This window comes from Haliotis asinina, chromosome 1, assembly GCF_037392515.1.
Source record: "Haliotis asinina isolate JCU_RB_2024 chromosome 1, JCU_Hal_asi_v2, whole genome shotgun sequence".
NCBI classification, from domain to species: Eukaryota; Metazoa; Mollusca; class Gastropoda; order Lepetellida; family Haliotidae; genus Haliotis; species Haliotis asinina.
The window spans coordinates 99,626,499-99,650,865 of record NC_090280.1 but is presented as its reverse complement, the minus strand read 5'-3'; the positions used below and the strand labels follow the sequence as shown (position 1 = coordinate 99,650,865).

The window sequence follows — 24,367 nt, the reverse complement described above, 5'->3', positions numbered from 1 at the left end:
CGGAATCTACTGTACAACCATTCCTTCATCACTAAGCTATGCAACTCTGTGCAGTATTGGGTAGCCTTTGACACTTTCCTCTCGTAAATAGTATGTACAAGATGATTTTTCTTCTCCTCCTCGACATTAGGCACATGTTGTACCTCAAGTTCCTCAACATGGCATGACTGATCTATACAGCTGTCATTTATTAGATAAATTGGAGATACACATCTACAGACTTGTTTCAGACTGACCAAGTATTTTTTCCTCTTTGACCTTTATGTTATAGACACTGATTTGTTTGCTTCAAAACCTTATCTCACACTACGGGTCCTACATACATTGCAGGTTTCATTGTGGATTATGGGTTCCTTCACACAGGCTCCTACACATACTGCATGCTCCATCACACACTAAGAGCTCCTACACACACTGCATGCACCATCACATGTTAACTGCTCCTACACACACTACATGCTCCATCACATATTAAGGGCTCCTACACACACTGCATGCACCATCACATGTTAACTGCTCCTACACACACTGCATGCTCCATCACATATTAAGGGCTCCTACACACACTGCATGCTCCATCACATATTATGGGGGGCTACACACGGGCTCATCAACACATTGCATGCTCCATCACATATTAAGAGCTCCTACACACACTGCATTCACCATCACATGTTAACTGCTCCTACACACACTGTATGCTCCATCACATATTATGGGGGGCTACACACAGGCTCATAAACACACTGCATGCTCCATCACATATTATGGGCTCCTACACACAGGCTCATAAACACACTGTATGCTCCATCACATGTTAAGGGCTCCTACACACTACATGCTCCATCACATATTAAGGGCTCCTACACACACTGCATGCACCATCACATGTTAACTGCTCCTACACACACTGCATGCTCCATCACATATTAAGGGCTCCTACACACACTGCATGCTCCATCACATATTAAGGGCTCCTACACACTACATGCTCCATCACATATTAAGAGCTCCTACACACACTGCATGCACCATCACATGTTAAGGGCTCCTACACACACTGCATGCTCCATCACATATTATGGGGGGCTACACACAGGCTCATAAACACACTGCATGCTCCATCACATGTTAACTGCTCCTACACACACTGCATGCTCCATCACATGTTAACTGCTCCTACACACACTGCATGCTCCATCACATATTATGGGGGGCTACACACGGGCTCATCAACACATTGCATGCTCCATCACATATTAAGAGCTCCTACACACACTGCATGCACCATCACATGTTAACTGCTCCTACACACACTGCATGCTCCATCACATGTTAACTGCTCCTACACACACTGCATGCTCCATCACATGTTAACTGCTCCTACAGACACTACATGCTCCATCACATATTAAGGGCTCCTACACACACTGCATGCTCCATCACATATGAAGAGCTCCTACACACACTGCATGCTCCATCACATACAAGTATTAAGAGCTCCTACACTCACTGCAGGCACCATTGCAGAATAAGGGATCCTTCACACAGGCACTTACACACAATAGAAACTCCATCACAGATTAAGGGCTTGCACAGGCTACTACAGACACAATGCACATCCCAGATTAAAAGAAAAAATTTGTTAACAGCTGTAAATGTGTGTCTCTTGTCAGCTGGTTAAGGACAACATGTCTCGATAAAGCTGTTTACGTAATTCTCATTTCTTGTAATATTTAATAATTGGTAAAATTGCTTTCCGATTCATAACAATATGCATCATATCATTTGATTAGACTATAGCACAACATGTCGGGAAAAAACTTGAGAAATACTTGAACATACAAAAGTCATTGTCATCTTATAAATCTTCATCATAAACGTAGTAGATATGACAAGTACCACATCTCATTGCTAGACAGATCTCATACTATATTTATGAAGTACAGCTATTATGTATGACTATTTATGTCTATAGGAAGCTGCAGTACACAATAGGCGGGTGCCGCCATCATTAGTCACTATTATTTACAATCAATTAGACAAGGGTCGTTAACATAATCTTAATTGTCTTAGACATGACTGGATCCTGTTCCACAAAGTGATCTTATTGTGACTCTTGAACATTGACAGGATAATTATGGCTATATGATCCCTTTGTAGAACACCCATGCTGTTACATCTGATCTAAATGCAAAGGTGACCTTAACTTCCATATTTTAGCATGGATTTACAGCAACTGTAACAATACCATTACTTTGTACAAGCTGTGGGCCTGTTCAATAGAGTGATTTTAGTGCTGTGATGGTCATATCTTCAAAACTTTGACATGGACTTACAGCAACCATAACAATAAGATCACTTTGTAGAGCAAGGCTCTGGGCCTGTGATCTAAGCACTAAGATGATCTTAACTTTCATGCTTCAACATGGACTTACAGCAGCTGTAACACTAAGATCAGTTTGTGGAACCATGACCCTCGTCACAATGGATGCTAACTGACACTGGCATGTTCCATGGAAAGTTAAGCAGATGCTGTGTTGTGTATTGTAAAATGTTAGGAATGAGAAAAAAATTCCATAACCTTTCCTCGAATACTTCTGGCAGTTGCATCTCAGTGAGAGTAACTGGCTTTTAATATGCCACCTTAGAGATACATCTCTTCCAGACACATGTTGTCAGTCCACAAGTTTCCAGTCTTATTCATTATAATAGAAATTGTCATTGCAGAATTCAATCAGATTCCACTGGATACAAAAGACAATTTTTATGAATGAAATATTTTACAAACCAATATGTTCATTTTTTGGAAATATTTTTGTTTTCGGCATCTTCTTTGAAAACATGAATTGCAAAATAAAATGTTTCACATACTGGACATGCGATCAGGGCTGGCATGTAGTTAAGATAGACCCCAAATATGGATTAATCTCATTGTAGTTGCCTGCTTGTATCAGCTTGGTAACATGTCTGGCATAAGGACTAAGCTAGTTTACATACTGTGAGTATGTATTCTGACATAAATAGGATACAACATAGACTCAAACACTCGAAGTAAGGACAACTGATTCTCACCCTTGTGCAATATGCCACTGTACATAATTATGGAGAAATAAATCTTTTAATACTAGGTTTGTTTTTACTACTTTGTCATTTCCTGTTTTGTTGAATATGCTTTTGGTTTGTTTGGTTGTTGTTTAACACCACACTCAAGAATGTGGAATTCTGGGTCTCCAGTGTGACAAGCAAACGCTTTAACCATTAGGCTACCCATGGCCCTGTCACATCAGTTTCAGAGGTCCACATGACTCATGTGCTTCATTGTAGGACAGGACAGAAGTCGTAGAAACTCTCTGCATTCAAGCTGTCAAGCACAGTCAACAGCCAAGGATTTTCTGTGACCAACATTGCTAAACTTCAGTTGCTTTCCGACCTGGGCTCCCTGCACAGGATCTGACACCACAATGACATTTTCAAATGTATTAATGTAACACAAGCACCACTTGTCAATTAAGCATCAACGAGAAAACAACAGTCCATATGTTGGTATTGTCAAAGTTGTCTTCAGTTTAGGAAAACATGCATGTGACTGGTCCTTAAAAATACCACAGAATCACTTGTAATAGTTTATTGTCAATTTTTGCATTTCCTTATTTGGACAGACAATCAACTGGACTTACCTGACACACAAGAGTCTGCTATTTGTCATGGTATAATGCCAACAAACATACAGGTTTAATACAACATGGGATCTATTTTAAGTATAGTTTGCTCAGGTTTCCACATAACCTGGATCAACACTGAAAACATCATGTTCATCTCCAAACAATCTCTGATAATCAAGTGAGAGAATAACACTTGATAAAATATGTACACACTTTTCCATCAATTATCATGTACAAATGCAAATTCTAAATTATACATATCACACTCAGCATCATATCACAGACATGTACATCCTCAATCACTCACGAAAGTATTCACACTACCACAGACTGCTTTAACTTTTGAATATACTACAATCCTCCCACACCTTTAACTAGGGCTGCAACACTTCAGTTCGAATCTGACACCATAGTTTCGATTCTCAATAATCATTATCACTATTTTGATTTGATATTTGAATACCAATTTGAATTGTTTTCATACTGCAAGAACATAATTTTGACTTGAGCACTGAAATAAGGAGACATGTGATTGGTTGATACTGGACTAAGTATCCAATGAGAATTGTTGTTTGCAGACACTGTCAAATTGACAATGGATATCATGCTACAAAGGCAGTCTTAGAGGTTGAATGAAATCTGATGTTTTTATGTGTATAAATATTTGAATCAACATTGATCGAATTAAGGGTTCATTATAGAAAACTGAATAAAATCGAGGTCTGGGTGAATTGTTGCAACCCTACCTATAACACATACATAGCCTCAGTGCTGTGTAACAGTTCAGTGACTCTATTATAAAAAGTGTAATCCCAAATATAACCTATGTTATATGTATGTTCATGAGATGAAACAGAAACCATGTACACATAAAGCTCTATAGAGTTGACATTTATATTTAATTACTAACACATCCTTAGAGGAAGACAAGTTGACAGACAGGGACATTACTGGACAAATTCAACTGAGGTAGATGTACCTGACCTGACATAATCCTGGATTGTTAAAATAAACACCTCACTGACACTGATCTATCTTCAGTAGCATACTTTACTGGGTCCTCATTCTAAAAACTTTCATAACCCTAAGAATTCTTAACTTTGGTCATAGCCAATGTGTTAAGAATGGACTTAAGATGATCGTAGGGCTGCTGAAGTTCTGATGCTTTGTTCTGGGCCCCGTTTCACGAAACTTTCGTAAGCCTCAGATCTCATAACTTTTCTCGTAGCAACTGCACCTAATATGTTACAGTATGCCAGGTACAAATGCTATGAGAAAAGTTACGAGATCTCAGGCTTATGAGAGCTTTGTGAAATGGGCCCCTGGTTGTTCTAAACACACAACCCAAATCAACTTAAATATTTTACAAACTGGGCAAGAATAATTATTAACATTCACACATTTCAGATTTTTCACATATTCATTGTAAATACCAGTTGCAAGTAAGACTCATCTCCTGAAAAGGTTCACGTGTGTAAAAACAAGAATCCAAAATAAGCAAAATGTACAGAAAAAATAAAATTTTAAATATTACCTGTGTAGTCATTAAAAAAGGGGCTGACTCCTCTCAAGATTATTAAACGCAAACAGCTTCTGCTACAATGGCCAAGGCATTTGTGCAGTATCAGCTGTGTCATGTTCCTCATGACATTAAAACCCTGTGAATAACAGCAAAAATATCTGCCTTAATCTGCATACTGACTTCATGACAAACAACATCACTACTGTACTATGACTCCAAGACACAAACATAATTACCAAACCCATATTTCATCAAGTGTAAATATACACTACTCACAAACAAGTGTTATCTTTGGGATTGTAAATAGGGCTGAAACTAAACAGTGGCACACCCAAACATCCGAGCTGGTACAACCGCACACAATACACAATGACCTAGCACTGATCAAACAGTTATGCTGGATACCTAAAAAGAGTTACAGAAAGATCATCCAAAGTATAATTCTCCACTCTGTTTCTCAATTGTATCTTTTTTCATCCCAAACTGAACATGTCTCAGTATTAAATTACACTGCAAATTACTTAGTTAAAACAAGTGCTTAGTTTCCTTTATAAGGATCATATTAAATTAACAGCAGCTGTGAATGAAACCTCCTTATTTACACATGGAATGCCCTGATTACTACAAAACATCCCTGAACTCATTTTACACATCAGAACATGGCATTTATAAAATGCTTCTCGCTTGTCTTCCGTTTTTTGACTCCAGTCAGGATCCATTTGTCTGGACCCCAATAATCCGGTTCCCATGATATGTAGCTAGCTGTAGCCAATCTTGTTTACTATGTACACTCATTAACTGTTGATTCATTTATCAGGTGCTTCACTCTCCAGATGTTTATTGGCAGTAACAGATTATCTAATTACACTTGGGTTAGCTTCGTTAATCCAGCAGCCAACACCCAACTGTTACTACCTTAGTAGGATCCTTGAGGATCATTATGCATGTTCAAGGAACTGTTAACATTCATAACATCAAATTTTAGATCACCCCTCAGTCCTGCATAGCTCTAGGTGGTTATTGGTAGAACAGAATAGCATGTGAAATTCTGACCATGTCAATGTTCTGTAAAGTCAGAACTCCAACTGGACACTGTAATCCTCCTTGATTCTTGTTTGAGTAACTAGTAATTAACAAACTTGTTTTCATCATGATGACTGGTAGCCAATTCAAAGCTGTGTTTCTTAGGCATCTTTGACTACCCAAATCAAACATGGGAACAAAGTTTGAACTAACAAATATAAGCTAGTGACATGAAGCTCACTAGTAACTTTTAAAGCTACCTAGCCCATCAGGCCAGAAATATTTGGAGACTTCACACACCTGGACCAGAAAATTTAACCTCACATTGGAAATAAGTACCCAGGGGTATTGACAGATCTTTTCAAATGGTCAACACCAATTCCAAAATCTGCAGCAACTGTACTTGTATGTAGGGATCCCTTAATGTTTAACTCTGAACAAGAGAGCTATTGAAAGGACACTTTTAACAGTGCATTGCATGTGTTACCTTTCCTACCGATAAAAGGGATCACCGAACTTTCATGATCTCTGATTGTCATTCCTCTGATTCTTGTTCAACAATACTACATTAAAAACATCTTGTCAATTTTTCTTTCTATCCTTTGGTGATGCTGTCCCTTGTCCTTGATCAAACACCTCTACAGCTAAGTATCCTGCAACAGTAAAAAGGATGAGAAATAAAACAGCAGCGTTCCTCATCATCATCAAACTGTGCTCTTCTCTTTCTTTCTTTATGAATTCATTCATTTGCATATCTTCCTGTTTCTTCCTTCTCACATTACCGTAATGTTGCTTGTAGAACTCATCAAAGTTATACACATTTGTCCGCCCAGTAGGAGCTTGTCTTTTCTTCGACACAAAGCCTTCTTGGTCATGAAAGCTGTCATCTCCTCCTTTGTGTGTGAGTGGACTCAGTACCCCTCGGTCATACATGCGCCTGTTTCTCACATTACCCAACACCTCGTACGCTTCTGATATTTCAGCAAACATTACATGGGCTTCTGGGCTTTTATTGATATCTGGGTGGTTGAGTTTTGACAATTCATAATATGCAGCTTTGATCTGGCTCTGAGTTGCATTTGGCGAAACTTTCAAGATGTTGTAGTAATGCGTCCTGGATTTTGGTCTCTGGGGATGTGTTGAATAATTTCCTTTCCTAAGGTTTTGGGATACATAAACATTAAACATTTTCCGGTAATTCTTAGGTAACTGGGACGAAGAAAACATTGACATCGATTGTGTATACATTTTCCGTAGTATATGCAGAGGCAGTGATGGTGACCTAAGTTCAAGATTTCTTTTCCGAAATGACGAATATTGTGCACAAGGATAAAGCTGGGACTCTGCAGAGACTCTTGATTTGCACCTAGATAGACAACCTCTGAATTGTGCATAGTTTCGAGCAGCCTTGGTTGCCATTGCACGATTTTTATAACAGAAATTAATCTGTTTGATGCTTATTCAGATATTACAACGATGGAACTGTCAGTATGTTGAGAGTCTCTTTCGATGTTTTACAAAGGTTGTGCAACACTTTCAAACTTTCCACCATTATTGAGCTAACCAGTATAATTATCGGTCTGATTACCAGACAATTTCAACTGACCTTCGTTGATATGTTATGCGGAAGGTCCATGCAGGTCGCTTGTGTAAACCGCATAGAGTTACGTCCCATTTGATAACGGTAAATCAAATTTGCTACTCGGAATACTTTTACGAAAGTAATATGTATATATTCCTTCAACATATGCCTACTAGTGGTGCTTTAATAGACATGACAACCAAAACGAACTTGACATATTTAGTTGTTGCTAGTGCCATAGCAAATTTTTCAGTGAACGTTTAACGCATCGTTGTTAACTATATTACTTTTTCCACTTCATTATCGTTTGAATTTTATGATTTCAAAATGGCCTCTTCAGGAAGACCCGAAAGGCAAGCGCCTCCCGAAATAGTAAGTTTTCTCTCATGAAGTTCGCTTGTTATGTGATATTTAGATTTGAAAGAAGGCAACATAATGTTCCCACCATGGTTAATGCTCTTTCAATATGTTTCAGTATTACAATGAAGACGAAGCCAAAAAATACACATCCAAGTGAGTAACGTCACCCACGTGGACCCGTTGAGTGTAACTTACACCTCTGACAGATATATTTCGTTGTGTTTTTATAGCTCACAGATCTACTGAGCACAGCGTCCACTGCCAAAAGAGATTAAGGATTCTGTGCATGTTTTCTCTTCCACATAAATTTGGGGTTGAGGTAACTGGTGACTAGGACATTTGATGTGTAAACAGAGTAAAAATGAAAACAAAATACATAACTTTGTGAATTTAGATTAAATGATCTTGATCTTGCAGCATTACCGCGATACAGGGTGAAGAGACATGAGTATATTGATAAATCAAGTTCACATTTATGTTGTATTTAATATGTGTGATCATTTTAAGTAGAATTTTGGTTTCTTCAGTTCTCGTATCATTGAGATTCAGCAACAGTTGTCAGAACGAGCCATTGAGTTGTTGGCACTACCTGATGACAAACCTTGCTTCATACTGGATATTGGGTAAGGGCCTGGTAGACTTAACAATTAAGCATACTGCTCTTGGATTATTGTTTTATTATGTTTCATGGTATACATACATAAATCAGCTGAATAACATTCTAACAAATAATATGTTCCTCAAATAAAAAATGGCAATAATGTGATAAAGCTAATGTAGGCATTACATGTAAATATGTGCACAGTTTATTGTCAAAACCATCAGCATTTCATTTTGAAGTTTTTTATAGCAGCTTTAAAGCACTAGTAAGAAACGCTAAAAAAGTTCATGTGTTTTAGATGTGGTTCAGGGTTGAGTGGAGAATGCTTGACAGACCAGGGACATGTGTGGATTGGACTGGACATCAGTGAACACATGCTTGGTAAGCTGGGTAGTGTTTCCACCATTATCCAATAGAGGAATGCAGTGACAGATTTCCATGTATCAGGTTATCCGTACAAATGATTCTTAAAAGCATGCATTGCACAGTTATTTCACTTTACTTCTACATAAAATAAAAAATATAAACAACCAAGTGATAATGTCAATTTTTTATTCTTTGTACAGGATTTATTTTCAAGATGACTCTGAAATATCTCCGTCTCATATTCTTCTGTTCTCTCATGCAACAAGTTTGTCAGAATGGCAGGGTGCCTTAGAAAAAGAGCAGGGCGCAAAATGAAAAGAGCAGGGTGCTGCGCAGTGCTAAACATGCTTCATAGAAACACTAGTAGGACATCACTGAACACATGCTTCATAACAACAGAAGATTCTGCAGTTTCATCTATATCTTCGTTGCCTGCATGAAAACTATGCATTAATTGAATAAACTATCACCCAGCATATGTAAATTTTGAATTTCACTATTTTGCAGGAATTGCCCGTGAACGTGAGGTGGAGGGCGATTTGCTGCATGGAGACATGGGGTATGGAATGCCTTTCAGGCCTGGCACATTTGATGGAGTCATCAGGTAGGCACCCGTGTCAAGAGTAGCTAGTAAATATTTAACAACTTTCCTGTATGTCTTATATTCCCCTGGCAATACGATTGTACAAATGTCCAGCTGTAAAACTTCAACAGGTGTAAAACCATAGGAAAACATGTCATTATTGATGTTGATTGTGCAAGCAAGTATTTCTGTTTGCAGTATTTCTGCCTTGCAGTGGCTGTGCAATGCAGACAAGAAGTATCACCATCCACCCAAACGACTGAGCAAGTTTTTCACCACACTGTATGCATCAATGGTAAGCAATTTATAGAGTTGGAAACTGTGAGTATGATTATCCCTGAGATTTGTCTATATCTAGTAGTTTTAACTTAACATCTTTGTTATGACTTTGCTGACATGGTCAAGGATGTTTGGCAGTGACTTGCCTTCATGGCGTGTAAGTAGTCAAGGAAGGGATGTCGTATTACATGTTGTATGAACTTCAGTAATGGCTGTATATTTGTTCTAGAGTCGTGGATCCAGGGCTGTGTTTCAGCTGTACCCAGAAAACAGTCAACAGGTTAGCATCAGTCCTTAGCATCAGAGTGATACACAGCTTCAGAATCGTCATTCTGTTGTTAAGCAAACCCATGCCTGTTGTAAGAAGTGACTAAAAGTGTTCAGACTCGTTAATGCATGTCATTGTTTCCCAGTTGTGTAGATCAATGCTCATGATGTTGATCACTGGATTATCTGGTCCAGACTGCTGTCATATAGCTGCATCTCCTTGTGTAGCATTATCATGGTGTCCGGATCATCTGCTGAGTAGCCATGTATCTGGCTTGAGGCATGCACTAAGGGCGAGTATTACATGCACTAAGGGCAAGTTCTTGTCAATGTCAGTCTAAGTAAACTTAGTCTCAGTGTATTTCGTTACACTCCACCACTGAGTCTAACAAAACGTAGTAGAAGGTCACATCAGATAACCGATGACGGTCCAATCAAACGGAAGACGGTTAAATAGATTTAACCAACCAGACAACGGCTACTATTTAGGGATCGGAGGGACTTTCAAAATATTCAGGTCACTGACACAGACATCTTCACATACAAATATCCGCATACAACACAGTTCTTTGACCTGCAGCATATACACTTTGAGGTTTCTGTTGACATGGTTACCATTAGCTAATATTTCCTCAAGATAACATCCTTGAATATTGCCAAAAACAATATTTTCAGAGACTGTTTACTCACAGTTGTCATGGTTGTACGTACGCCGTGTGCATCACCTGGAAGCGAGCGTACGCTAAATAGCATTGGGAATCGTTTGGTTACGAACCTTTCTGAGATAAAAAGTTCAAAAGGTATGTGCCAATGTGCACTTTCACAATTTGGTGAGCTGTGTTCTGATTGGTCATTCTCCAAGGTTACCTGACGCAATCTCCCATAAGGTTTTGTTAGTCTCAGTAGCGGAGTACTGAGAAAAGTACTGAGGATAAGTTTACTTAGACTGAGGTTCTTGTCCCTCTTCATTTATGTCTGCCGTGGGGATTTGTACCGAGGTCCACAACAACCTACAATGTATACTGTTGATGTTAATGTATTTTGCTCATAATTTCAATCACTTGTCCAGAGTTTCTCATTAACAAGAATGGTACTGCAAGAATGTACAGCACTCCACAATAATCAAAACAAAACATGTGCCTTTGTGAATTTTTATTCGAAAGGTAATTTTGAGGTTAGTAATTGGGTCTATTGTATTGACATCCTTGTTGACTTCATCATGTCTGATGAATGTTTCTTTTTCCCTGTCAAACAGCTAGAGCTCATCACACAGCAGGCAATGAAGTCAGGTTTCACAGGCGGCCTTGTCGTCGACTTCCCAAACAGCACCAAGGCTAAAAAGTAGGTGGAAGGGTCACTATCAAAGTGACATAAACATTCTAAATCAGTAGATGGATAACACTAACAGGAAATCCAGAACTTGTATTGTATGTAGCTGATGTGTCATCATGCTAAATATCATAGTTACCTCCTGATTGAGTGGGAGCCATCTGATTTGTTATCAAGGCTACACTCCATGGACTTATTTACTTACTGGATTCTCAAAAGATCAAGCTCAAAATAGTATTTCAGTTACAGTAATAACCTCCCAAAGTTAGAGAAAACTGAAATACTGTTCAAAGTGGCATTAATCCATGTTCACTCACACTTAGCACTAGCTAGAATAATGAATGTTTCTGCTTCTGTTAGCTTGTGTTATAAGATACCCAGCTCCACTGAACTATAGTCCCATGTTGTAATGTATTACCTTGTCCTTACCAAACTTCTACTGACAAACCTGACACTATCTCCTGCAGGATGTTCCTGTGCCTGTTTGCTGGGGGCGTGGCACAGCAGCTGCCCAAGGGACTCGGGACACAAGAGGGGCAACATAACCACATTGCCAACTCAGACAAGAGGTAGGTTGGAGGCAACGAGTCACTGGTACAGTGAAGACTGAAGTGGCTGCTCATTTCAGATGCTTACCCCTTTTGTCATGTTGCTGGAGTGATTTCTGGCAGAATTAAATACTGGAAATAACAACTCAAGATATAGTTTATGTTGAAAAAGAATTTCATTATGTATGCTTACATTGGAGTTCCCTGGGTGTTCTGAACTTTTAATGAGAATATTTTGGATGAATTTGCTTTTCTTGGCTGCTTCTCTTATTGTTGGGGACTTGCTGTGTTGCTAGGGAACGCATGCGTGGAATCAGAGGGAAGTCAGTGAAGAAAAGCCGGGACTGGATTATGGAGAAGAAAGAGAGACGGCGGAGGCAGGGGAGGTAAGTAAGGCAGGAGTAGTGGCCACTTGGATGAATAATGGCCACTGCAGCCAATCCTGGTTGTGTAATGCTGAAGTCAGGATTTGCTTGGAAATGGCCGGGTGTCTGCTGCTGTTAGAAAATGTGGGCCAATTACCACATTTGAAAAAATCTGTTATCCTTCTTGACAGAGGGTGGTGGGGTAGTCTAGGGGTTACAGCGTTTGCTCATCATGCCAAAGACCTGGGTTCGATTCCCCACATGGGCACAATTTGTGAAGCCCATTTTCTGGTGTGCCACGCTGTGATATTGCAGGAAAATTTCTAAAAGTAGCGTAAAACTAAACTCACTCACTCACTCTCCTTGACAGCCCAAAATATTTGATGATCGATTCCGAACATTCATTGTTTCAGAGATGTACGTCCAGACACAAAGTACACAGGGCGACAGCGGAAACCCAAATTCTGATGAATGTTGTTTGTTGTAAATAAAGTGTATATGTACATTGATTATATGGAACAGTTATGTTGTATTTGCTAATCATCCAGTTAGGCAAAGTTCCCTTAAATTCACTATAAGTTATATACATAGTGATTGTATTTCGTGTTTTGGGTAGTTTGGAATAATACATTTTGCCAGGTATGCTTGCCTTAATATTTTAATGCTTGATTGTTTTTCACAGTTAAAATCTGCAGGTCAGCAGGTGTTCAATAACTGGTCACAGTAAAAGTGTGTAAAAGTAAAAATTTCAGTATCTTCCAATAACTTTTTTTGTTATTGGTAAGTGAGATCTGTGAAAAAGTGTATGCACAGCTGATTGCTATTTCTGGCTTAGTAGACAAATACTGTAATCATAATCTCTGCATGGGGCAGTGGGGGTAGCCTAGTGGTTAAAGCGTTCCACCCAGGCTCGAATCCCCACAATGTGTGAAGCCCATTTCTGGTGTCCCCCGACATGATGTTGGTGGAATATTGCTAAAAGTCGCTGAAAACAAACTCGGTCAAACTGCATAAAGACTAAGTTTTCAAAGAGGTAATAGGTCTAGCTGTAAATTATAAGTTTCTTGACTGAGTATAAGTTTTTTTCAAAATGCTTTTCACTTTAATAACGTGATTCAGTACCTTTGTTAGATAGTGTCGATGACTTTAATAATGTGTAATGAGACACTATAAAGAAAACAGTTGATATATATACATAACAGTTACCAAAAGCAATAAATCCATGGCTTTTTATCAAACCTGGGGCAGTGCGGGATTATAGGACCTGACAATTTCATTTTATTGTCGAGATGACATGGTTGATAACCATGTCATCCCTTCCCCATAATATGGATTAATGCTTATCATATCAATCACTGGTTTGCTCAGTCCAAACTGAAAGCATTGTTTGCAGGCAGCTGTTATATTACTGAGAGTGTCATTTGACAACACACCATTACAGTTATAATATAGCAAGATAATTTGGAGGGACGTGAATTTTCACAAGCACCAATATAGTGAGGACAAACAAAGGACCAGGATTTAACCCATTATCAGTGTGGTACAATCCAAAACTCCAAATTGATGCACATTCAAAATGATTGCCACTACGGTCAATCCCACAAGCATAGTGCTAGGACTTCTTTTAAATCGGAACAAACTGGGATTTCAACCCACTATCATAGATTTCTGTGGAAAGTGCTTTAACCCCACTCTCAGCAATATTCCAGCTCCATGGCAGCAATCTGTAAATAACTGCATCAGAACCAGGCAATTCAGTGACCAACAGCATGAGCATCAATCTACGCAATTGGGACACAATGACGTATCAACAAAGTCATTGAGTCTGACCACCCGGTCCTTTTACGACAAGCATAACTGAAGACAGTTATGAAACAGATCCTCACGGGTCTGCATGAACACAAATCCTGTTGATTGAATAACAGTTCAAACAGATGATAGGATGAAGCACAACATCTTGAAAAACTTCTGACACTATAAAGAACTGAAGTACAACAAAGACACACACTATGAGGGAAGTAAAGTTTTAATTTCTCAGTATTTGTTGTCGTACAAACCCTACCAAGTCTACATAGATTAGGAAACTGGTGATGTCACTACATCTATCACGACGATACACAAAGGTCACTACTGTGACACGTCCACAACTACGTGTAGTTGTGTTGCTACGGTGACCACCCTTGCTCGCTGGCGGCGATCTCAACTACACGTACACTGCTGCTGCTATGGGACACAACTGGATTAAATTAAAACTCCAATACTTGATGCCATATTGAGGCCCTCGCAAACGACTGCTGTGAGAATGTGGAAACTTACAAATATTTACGAAAAAGGATTTTTTTGTCAATGAATGTCAATATTCACACACTGGAATGCATATCACCTAAAAACTGAGAGAAAAATGAACGATGCATGAAAATGAAACCTTAGCTATCACGATGGTATACTTGGCTGTCATACGAAAGCAACACTTCGAAAAGTTACTATCTTGTCTACTGAAAGAACGGTTATGAAATAGAGAATGAAAATATTAAAGGTGTAATCAGTAAAACATGAGAATTTAGTGACACACTGAATAAAGAAATAGACATTTTAATACTTTCATCACTACAAAATATCATTCGTCTACCTTGGTTCAAAAATATTTTTACAAATTCTGAAGGAAACCTGTATTTATCCAATATGGCAACTGTTTGGAACAAATGTTATCAGACAACAGTTTTGAGTTTCTAAAATATGAAATTTAAATGCAAGTTTTCTTTTTAAAAGACATCAAACAAACAGTTAGCATGGACAGTCCCATACATCCAATAAAAACATTTATGAGATAAAATAAAATGTTGAGCAAAATCTGGACACAGGTAAAACTAGATTCAGGAAAATACTTTTTGTCCAACAGATGTTGAGGTCCAGCAATAAGTACTCATAAAGCCTTGCTTTATCTCAGCAAGATTCAATCGCAAGGTGAACATAGCATTTCTGAAGTTAAACATTAATACAGTGCAAGGTTGAAACAATATGCCATGCCAGCTAGAACCAATGCCATATATCTTTACATCAGCGGCATTTTCAAGCTTATATCTACAATGCCTAGAGTGCAACTGCTTGTGACCACACTGTGTAAACCTTAAAATCAGAATATCAGTAACTGATTAAATCAAATAAACTAACAGGTACTCATGTTAAGCATTTCTCTGAGTTGAATTAGTAACACTAGAAATTCCAGAATGCAATGTGTTCAGCTGGACTCTGTGATTGTGACAAGCTTTTTCAATGTCCTCCAGTTAATTTTCCCTTCCAAAAGCTTTTAAATGCATGAAGTGAAGTTGTTTCTGGTCTTTCTTTACATCAATCTATCACTTCATGTCTTATGTGCTTGAGGTGAAGTTAAATATACTAAAGACTCTGGTGGTCACATACCAACATTTAAATTCTCCTGTCAGAGAGTGAGTGGGTCGGTTTAATGCCATATTGGATGTTATTCCAGTTCTATAATGGCATATCAGCTCAATGTGAGCAGAAAGTCTGAAGAGATTCAGGTAGCAAATGTTTACCACTTTTGTAAAGCCCACTCAAAAGGTTTGCTGCTGATAAACCAACAAAAATAATTTTGGCAAATCTGTGTTTGAACCGTGGCATACCCAAGGAAGATAACTCCACAAGAACGTTGATACATGTGTCAGATGTTGAACACATGCTCAGGTACGGTGCAGACAGACCTAAAAATGTAACTGGGGCAAAATTGGATTTGGACCACAGATCACAGGTTCCTGGTGAGGTCAAGGGATGCAACTCAGATGATATTTGCTGAATATGTTGTCAAATCTTCACATAAAATGAAAACATGTTGAGAGCATTTACATAAGAAATTATGTGTAGAATGGTACTAATATGGATAGGTGAGTTAGTTGGTAAACAATGATTAATCCATTTCAACTATCTGGTAACTTTCCCTTGGGGTTCCAATTGGATTTTCAATATGGCTACCAAGGCAGCCATTATGAGACAACTCCTCAACATCTGAGGTTTCTGAAAAGACGAAGACAAGTAATGTAAATGGGCAGTTGACCAGTTGACCAGTTGACCTTGCAACATGAATCAACATGATCACATACTACATGAGAACCTTTCCCTTAGGGTGACCATTATTCACGATATTGCATAGAAACCTAATATACGTCATTTGTCCTGTGGAGATTACGTGAATATCACTCTGGTTTCCATACAAATGAACACTGTTTGCTTCACAACTGAACTTATCACAGGTGACAAACAGTATTAAACATATTTCCTTCACACTTGCATATTGTCAAACAAAATAATTTAGAATTTAATTTTTGCAAAGAATTAAAACACAAACCATAATGAGGATGTTTAAATGCAGTAGTTAGCTGGGGGACTGAGGGACGATGTGTTTTTATGTATTTCTTGCTATGGATTAAAAAAAATTACCCAAGAAGTAGCAAGAAAGGAAAATCTGCAGAAAATCTCTTCTCTAACACAAAAAGGAAAGTGATAATTTTCATCTGTTGTAATTTCTCCAATAATACTCCTGATACGAATAAGACATACAACACAGCCATGATCTGTAGTTTCATTCCAGCAATATCTATACTGATAGTTACAGCAAATATCTAATAAATCTATGCCACACCAATGTGTCTAACTGAAATATGTCAAGATGTAAATATGTAAAAGTTACATATCAAACAATGAAAGAATATGGCACAAAAACATTTATCAAATGAAAAGGTGAAACATGTAATTGTGATGATGCAATGAAACAAATCGAGCAATGTAGCAATTCAGCTACAGATGAGTCATAACATCTTCCACAGTGAAGACACATGCATCTCAAGACTTATTTCTAGGTGATATAATATTCATCACACTTATTAACATGTCATGCAGAAAGGCTAATCTGCAATCTCTTACAATTCACATCTTTTACTCCAATACAATACCACTTTTGTACAGCCTGATGACTGATCTAAAACTTCTGAAAATTGGAAGTGTAAAATTAACCATACACAACACAAATAATAGTTCTTTGGTACTTGTTCAAGTGATGATGTTACAGCCCAGAGAAACGATTGGATATATAATATATCACTAAAAAAATGTAGGGAATATTGGATCTAAAAGATTGATAAAATGCAAATGAAGAATCCAAGGAGTAAACAGACAAAGAGAAACTAATGGAGAATGTGAGAATTTATTCCATTCCTTTGGAAATGTTTCATCTGTATGGATATAATAATATTAATTTTTCTCATATGCACTGGCATAGGCTAGTGGTCTGTTCACAAAATGGAATATCCCCTACTTTTTTTTAATTGTATATGTATATATAATCAGAAACGTCCTACTGAAGTGTTGAATCTGAGTAAAAGATAAGATTTTTATGAGATTATCTAATCTACTGAATAAATTTCTAGAAAGAGAAGGAGTCATTATTTCCTGGACAGTAATACTTGCTTGACCATACTAGTAATACTAAACGTCAATGTAGAATAATTATATTATTCATTTACAATCATGTACAAGATGTAGTCTTCATCAATATTTCACATGTTTGAAACACGTTTCTCCATCACCTGCGACTATATACAACCAGTGTCCAATGTCATTCCTCTTTTTTATAAATAAATTCAGACTAACAAGCCTTCAGATTACATCACACAAATAACAATATACATGAAAACCATGTGACGAACCCACAGATTGCTTAGATATCAGCAACCATAGGATTCAAACAGAGTTCATACTTAGTTTAGGTCCGTGCAAACATGATCATCCTCGTTTCATGACCTGACCCTAAATAGAAACATGTAATTATAAACTGGTCTCCCACCTCCGTTGTGCAAACAACACAAAGCCAACTAGGTGAAATAAAGCATGAGACAGGTACCAGTTTGTTATTCCACAATACTTGGTTGTATATATTCACTGGTGATTGGACACCGTGTTGTGGTACAAACCAGTGAGATATTGGTGCACAGGATGCAGTGAGTTGTAACCTCGATGGTCCCATCTGTATGGCAGGGGAAATCCACAGAGCAGGCACACAAGACACGTACACAGATATACAGTATTCCACTCCACACCACCAGGCCTTACATTTACCACTTAGCGTGCCACCACACACACACAGTAGACCTGTTGCCTTTATCCAATCCTTTATGAAGTATAAACAACATACCCCACCTTTCCAGTTATTGATTACCGAGTGTATATCTCCAATCTATCAGGTCAAATGCTCTGAACCCAACTGCACCTGAACTCTAGCCATCCAAGTCTGTCAGATCTGTTACAGCTCAGGAGCTCTCTTGCCCCAAGAACAACTAAACTGGACTGCTTGTCTTTCCACACTATTCTGTTTGGGCTCAAAACAAACCTATAGCCATAAAGATCCAGTGCGTTTATCACAGGAAAATGGCGACATACGAATCTGGATTACCAAGGACATATTTTTTCCATCTTCTCTCAATACAAGGCATCCATCATGATAAATGTAAGGTCTGAATGTTTGAGACAGTTTGTCAAGTTAAAGTCATCCTGTTGTTCGCATGGGCATCATCAATGTCAAATTCAAGTTTGCAGATTGATACTGTAACAGTGATATATCTTGGTACAAGACATACAATAAAACACGCATATGCCCTGATATACAACACTTTGCTGGTGCCTTGGTTCAACAAGACAGTCATAACAATGATATAATTTGGTACAGCAAGACAGTTTGCTGTAGGTGAATCAAACCTTTGGACAAGACTGTATCATTTCAGCATGACATATCCTGGTATGAAACATCAGGCTATAGAAGTGATATATATATCTGTGCCAGAAAGGATGCCATGAGAATGATATATCCTTGAACAAGTCAGTATGCAAAAACATTAATATATCCTGGCACAAGAAGCCATAAGGCAATAAAATTACATATCCATGTACAGGAGAGAATGCTATAAGTAAGATATATCCTGCTACAAGTCAGTATGCTATCATTATGATATATTCCTGAACAACAGGACAGTATGTTATTACACTGATATATCATGGTAGAAGAAAGTATGGCATAAAAATGACCTATGATGGAAACACTGTTACAGGCAGGATGACTATAACTCACCAAGTATTTCAGATGTCAGTGGATAACAATAATATGATAACAATGATGATAATAATAATAATACAAGCTGTCTAGGTACGGTGAATGATCTACCTGGAATGCATAGTAACCGGTGATAAACAATGCAGAACAATCGTCATTCTGACACACTGCATGGACCCCTTTAGCAGATGCCGTTCAGATGACTTGTCACAATCAGCCTTCTCACTTCTATAATAAATCATGGCAGGTGTATATAATCAGGGCTTCACGGATAACACTATACCAAATGTGGAGTAGATGCCATTCAGATGACACAAGATGTGTCACAATCAACCTTCTCACCTCTATAATGAATCATGGCAGGTGTATATAATCAGGGTTTCATGGATAACACACTGAAACGCGGAGGATAGCTTGGATAGCCAACAGCTATCATTTTCCTGTTGTCAACTCTTTTTCTCCTAAGATCACTAAAATAATGGCTATTTATGACACTTTCCCCAAATGACCAGACCAACCTGTCCCCACAATCATATCAAAATGTTTACTGTGACCCTGTATCTCTCAATATCGATATCTGAGGAAACTTCTACAGGAGATCAAGTCTGATGAACTGGGGGCAAAACTGAGAACAAAATCTCAATGAAGAAAGTGTGGGTTCTCCATCCAAACAAATTAGGCTTTGTGAAACAACTTGTAATTTGTCATTTACCCATCTGATCCAGACTGTTCAATCATGGCAAAGGAAAATTGCCACTGAAGACTCCTTGAGTGGTACTCCCCTTTGAGAATAGGAGCTGTGAAATGACAGGATGTATTAAACACCCAAAACATTACAACCAAATAGAACTTATTTATCTAAATCCAGAACATGTATTTTCAGTCTGTCTTTGTTCTCAGAAATGTGTATTTGTTGCTTTGTATTTTAAAGCTTGTGCCAATGACAGACTATGCATTTAACAGGGATCTGTCTCTATAGTACATGGCATACCAACAGGCTATAACCTTCATGTGGGGGAACATTCTAATGACAGAAACATTAGGCTATACTTTTACAAACCCATGAGCACAGGAACAGTCCTGACAAACCCATGGTTGCAGATTCCTGGCATATCAATGAGAGGCAACTCTGAACAGAATACTGCAAAACCACCCCAAAACCCCCATCAACAGGCCACGCTTGCCATTATTTTAGAATATAAGCCACAAGATTGCTAATAGAAACTGACACCCATTGAAAAGGGTTAGCGTAGAGGAGTTTTCATCACCTACAAGATCATTACTCAGAGCAAATCACTGTTCATTCTATCCACAGGATTAACTGCTGTTACCATTAGTGGAAGATTTTCCAAATAACATGATGATATGAATAAAGGGGAAATTCCAATTTGCATGGCTTTTCAATCAAATACCAGGCTGTAACCCAAGTGGTAGTTAAAATGTCAAGTAGCCATAAAGATCAGGTTGCTCTATACAGAAAATAATGTGTCTTCCAAGAATAAAATGATTTGATCACCAACCTGTAAATGTTCTGTAATTGGATCAAACCTAATTCTCTTTAGAGCAGGTAAATGCTGCTTTCTTACCACTGGTTCTCAAATGCTCTCAAAATGTGCAATGTCTACTTTTATAAACTACTTGCAATATTAGAAAAGACTGTGGAACATGTTTTTACAACAAAATGGTTACAATGTGTTGTGATAGCTTGTGTTTTGCGTATACCCGGGGAGGAAAATGTACTTGAAAATATATACTCATATTTACCACTTGAAAGCTGGAGGAAAATGCAACGTTTTTCAAATCTTCAAAACTACATCATAACCCATTGTCAGGTATGTTTTTTTCCAAACAAGATTCAAATGATTAAAACTGCAATATGAAAAGGCAAACTGTTCTATTGTGGCTGACATGTGAACCTACTACATGTGATCACATGACCTCTACAGGCGTCCTCTAAAACCATCTGCAGGTGCACAACATGCCACATGGAAATGAGCAGAGGTCAAAGGTCATAACAAAGTCTGAACATGGTAATCAAAAATCAATGGTCAGCAAGGGAATCACAGATGCAATCATGGGTGAGGGTCCTAATGGGGTGTACTGATTCACATAAAACAAAAGCTGAGTCAAATTCTCATTTAAAAAAAGATATAAAATGTTCATAAAAAGTGCACAGTGAAGTTACAACTTAACTTTTTTGTTATACAATTGTGCTAGAATATCCAAAAGTCATATATAATGACTTAACGACACAAGAAATCAGTCAACTTGACAACTTGTCTGCTACTAGCATGAGCTCTTTTCTAAGCTTAATAAATACTGCCAACTCACTACAGGCCCCAATTTTACTGACTGACTTGTGACATGCCCCATGTGGACCCTCATGCATGTCATCCATGGAATACAAACTGACCAGATGTGTCTATTCCTCCAACAGTCTGTCCATTCCTCGTGCAGTCACCCGCGGCACAGAAGCAACAAGTCCTACATGTTATATACATAATCTATATCAATTAAGGCCACACAAAATTAAATACTCGTTCATCAGATTTTCTGTCAGGCAATTTTTTTCCCAAAATATTTAATTTCAAAGAGTTCAACCAATTCAAATTTTTTGTTGAATATTCTTTATGCACCTCCATATGTCCATGAACAGAATTCAGGATTCTTTGGTCAAATCTAAAGTGATACAGATATATTTTAAACATTCACCACAGAAAAAAAAGTAATGATCTTGTCATGCCTCCTGTCATTTCTCCAACCAATCCCCCTAAATAACAACTGATTTGTCAACAAGGCAGTTTGGAAAAAGCGATTTGGACGAATAAGTGATTATTTTGCTGTGGCCTTAGAGTGTGAATTCCTGTTAGCTAAATAACTGACTTGCCTGTGCATTGAGAAACAAAACAGAGACCAGACCAGTGAGAGTTTGGTCAACTAGCCAAGATGCTGCTGTCACTATCCTACTCTGCTGGGCTGGTAGGCATCAGCTCATGTCATGTGATTACAAAAGTCAATTCCGATTGGTTGAGCCAAGCCTCTGGTGTTGATTGGATGCCTGTACTTGCAGCAGTACTGTGATTGGCCGATCAGTATCAGCCTCACCCACCGAACACTCCGCCTAATGTGGAAGCTAGGACTACTGCCAACACTATCAGACAGATAGCGATCATGATTTTCTTCTGCAACACAGAAACAAGAAACAGTTTACTACAAGTCATAAAGATAACATGCATTAACAAGTATAGTTTTATGTCACTTTTAAAAATATGTCAGCAAATAGCAACAGGGAATGAATAAGACAGACGTCATATATTGTGACTGCTGTATGCAAAGAATCATACCGAAGCCTTTGCCAAGGAAACAATTCATCCATAACACTACTCCACTTGCCCTTAAAGGGGAGGTGAGCATCACTATAGAAGAACCATCAACATGGAGCTTTGCAGAATTACAACCATAGTCTTATGTTACAAAAATAGTATTAAAAAATGATGTTATTCCACAGGATCTTGTCAATCATCTTCAAGTTTGATTAGTCTATTGCTGATAAGAAAAAGCCATGGCTTGGGTCCTCATAAACGCGATATATCTAAAATGGTTTTTATAATCATGATTCAGCATTAAAGAATGTTCTTTCTTAGGCCAAACCAATTTTATTTGCTTTACAGATTTTTGTCCTCAGAAAACACAAAGGCAGGAGGGGAAATAAAATAAAAATAAAATCACCAATCAAAGTAATATTCCATTTAAGTACTCAAAGTATTTTACTTTTGACAATTCATGAAGTGTATATGGGGCAAAAAACTATCTAAGAAAAGATTTTCTTTTCAGTTTACATTTTTGGCCAATAGAAACCATATGATTTTATTTTCTGGGCGGGGCAAATTCACTTTAATTATTTTTTTTTTTTATTCTTGAAAAAATATGGCAGGCGGATCTGTAAAACAAGAAAAAACTTGGTCTGACCTTATCCATATTAGTCTGGTTCATTCATGTTTTTAGTCAAAGCAATATTTACTCTCAGCAGTATACAAAAAGCCTGGTCAGGTTGATTCTGCTACATTTTCCACATTTTCACAAACAAAGAAACCAAAGTGAATGGCCTAATGATGGACTTGGGCATACATAATTAATGTCAGAAATACTATATAGGGGGATGCAAAGTTTAAAATTGCAGCCCAAATGACACAATATTCTTCATCATGAATTAACATAAAAACTAAAAGATCATAATTCTGCTGTTATTCTGAGGATTCAATACATACTTCATACAAACGTGCATGCACAAACACACAAGAAAGAATAAATTTAAACTGATCAAAAATTGCTTAAAATATTCAAACCCATCCCAACATAAAGCAGTGAATACTTATCCAAGTATGTCCATCGGAGTACTTCCAGCAACACCTGGTGTTCATCACAAACCACCTGGTTTGCACCCTTCACATCTCCGACAACTCAACTGTTCACCTCATGCTGTGTAACACACCTTAATCATGGACAACACAATGGACAGTTATCATAACCTTAGCCACCAAACCAGTAACCAGCCCAGAGAATCAAATGTTCATCTCTGATCCCACAAACCTTCAGTGCCGTCACACCAATTATACTGCCTATCACATTATGTGTCATAAATCCCACAGGACTGTATCATTCCTGGGATTATTACAAAATCCCTGGGATTGTAAAACAAACCTCCATTGACTTGGAGTTATTGCATGTCTTGAAGATTCATTGAACTTTGTCCTGCTGAATGT

At 37.9% G+C, this 24,367-nt stretch overlaps 3 protein-coding genes across 3 annotated transcripts in view; 1 reads left to right on the top strand and 2 right to left on the bottom strand.

Annotated features, from left to right (window-relative positions):
* Positions 1–3,613: 3,613 nt before the first annotated feature.
* On the bottom strand, positions 3,614–7,853 carry LOC137285020 (uncharacterized). Its single transcript, XM_067817175.1, has one exon. The coding sequence runs from the start codon at positions 7,627–7,629 to the stop codon at positions 6,793–6,795; it is 837 nt and encodes a 278-aa protein (XP_067673276.1). The 5' UTR covers positions 7,630–7,853; the 3' UTR covers positions 3,614–6,792.
* Positions 7,854–8,102: 249 nt separating this feature from the next.
* LOC137285018 (18S rRNA (guanine-N(7))-methyltransferase-like) lies at positions 8,103–13,003 on the top strand. Its single transcript, XM_067817159.1, has 11 exons — positions 8,103–8,164; positions 8,268–8,305; positions 8,680–8,775; positions 9,052–9,134; positions 9,627–9,723; positions 9,901–9,997; positions 10,211–10,261; positions 11,504–11,589; positions 12,045–12,146; positions 12,422–12,511; positions 12,904–13,003. The coding sequence occupies exons 1-11, from the start codon at positions 8,120–8,122 to the stop codon at positions 12,956–12,958; spliced, it is 840 nt and encodes a 279-aa protein (XP_067673260.1). The 5' UTR covers positions 8,103–8,119; the 3' UTR covers positions 12,959–13,003.
* A 9,611-nt stretch (positions 13,004–22,614) lies between these two features.
* LOC137256507 (syntaxin) overlaps positions 22,615–24,367 on the bottom strand; it is a 74,327-nt gene continuing 72,574 nt past the window's right edge. Inside the window, exon 10 of the mRNA XM_067794354.1 lies at positions 22,615–22,786. Within this exon, the coding sequence (XP_067650455.1) occupies positions 22,706–22,786 (81 nt within the window). The 3' untranslated portion in view covers positions 22,615–22,705. The remainder of the gene's footprint in view (positions 22,787–24,367) is intronic.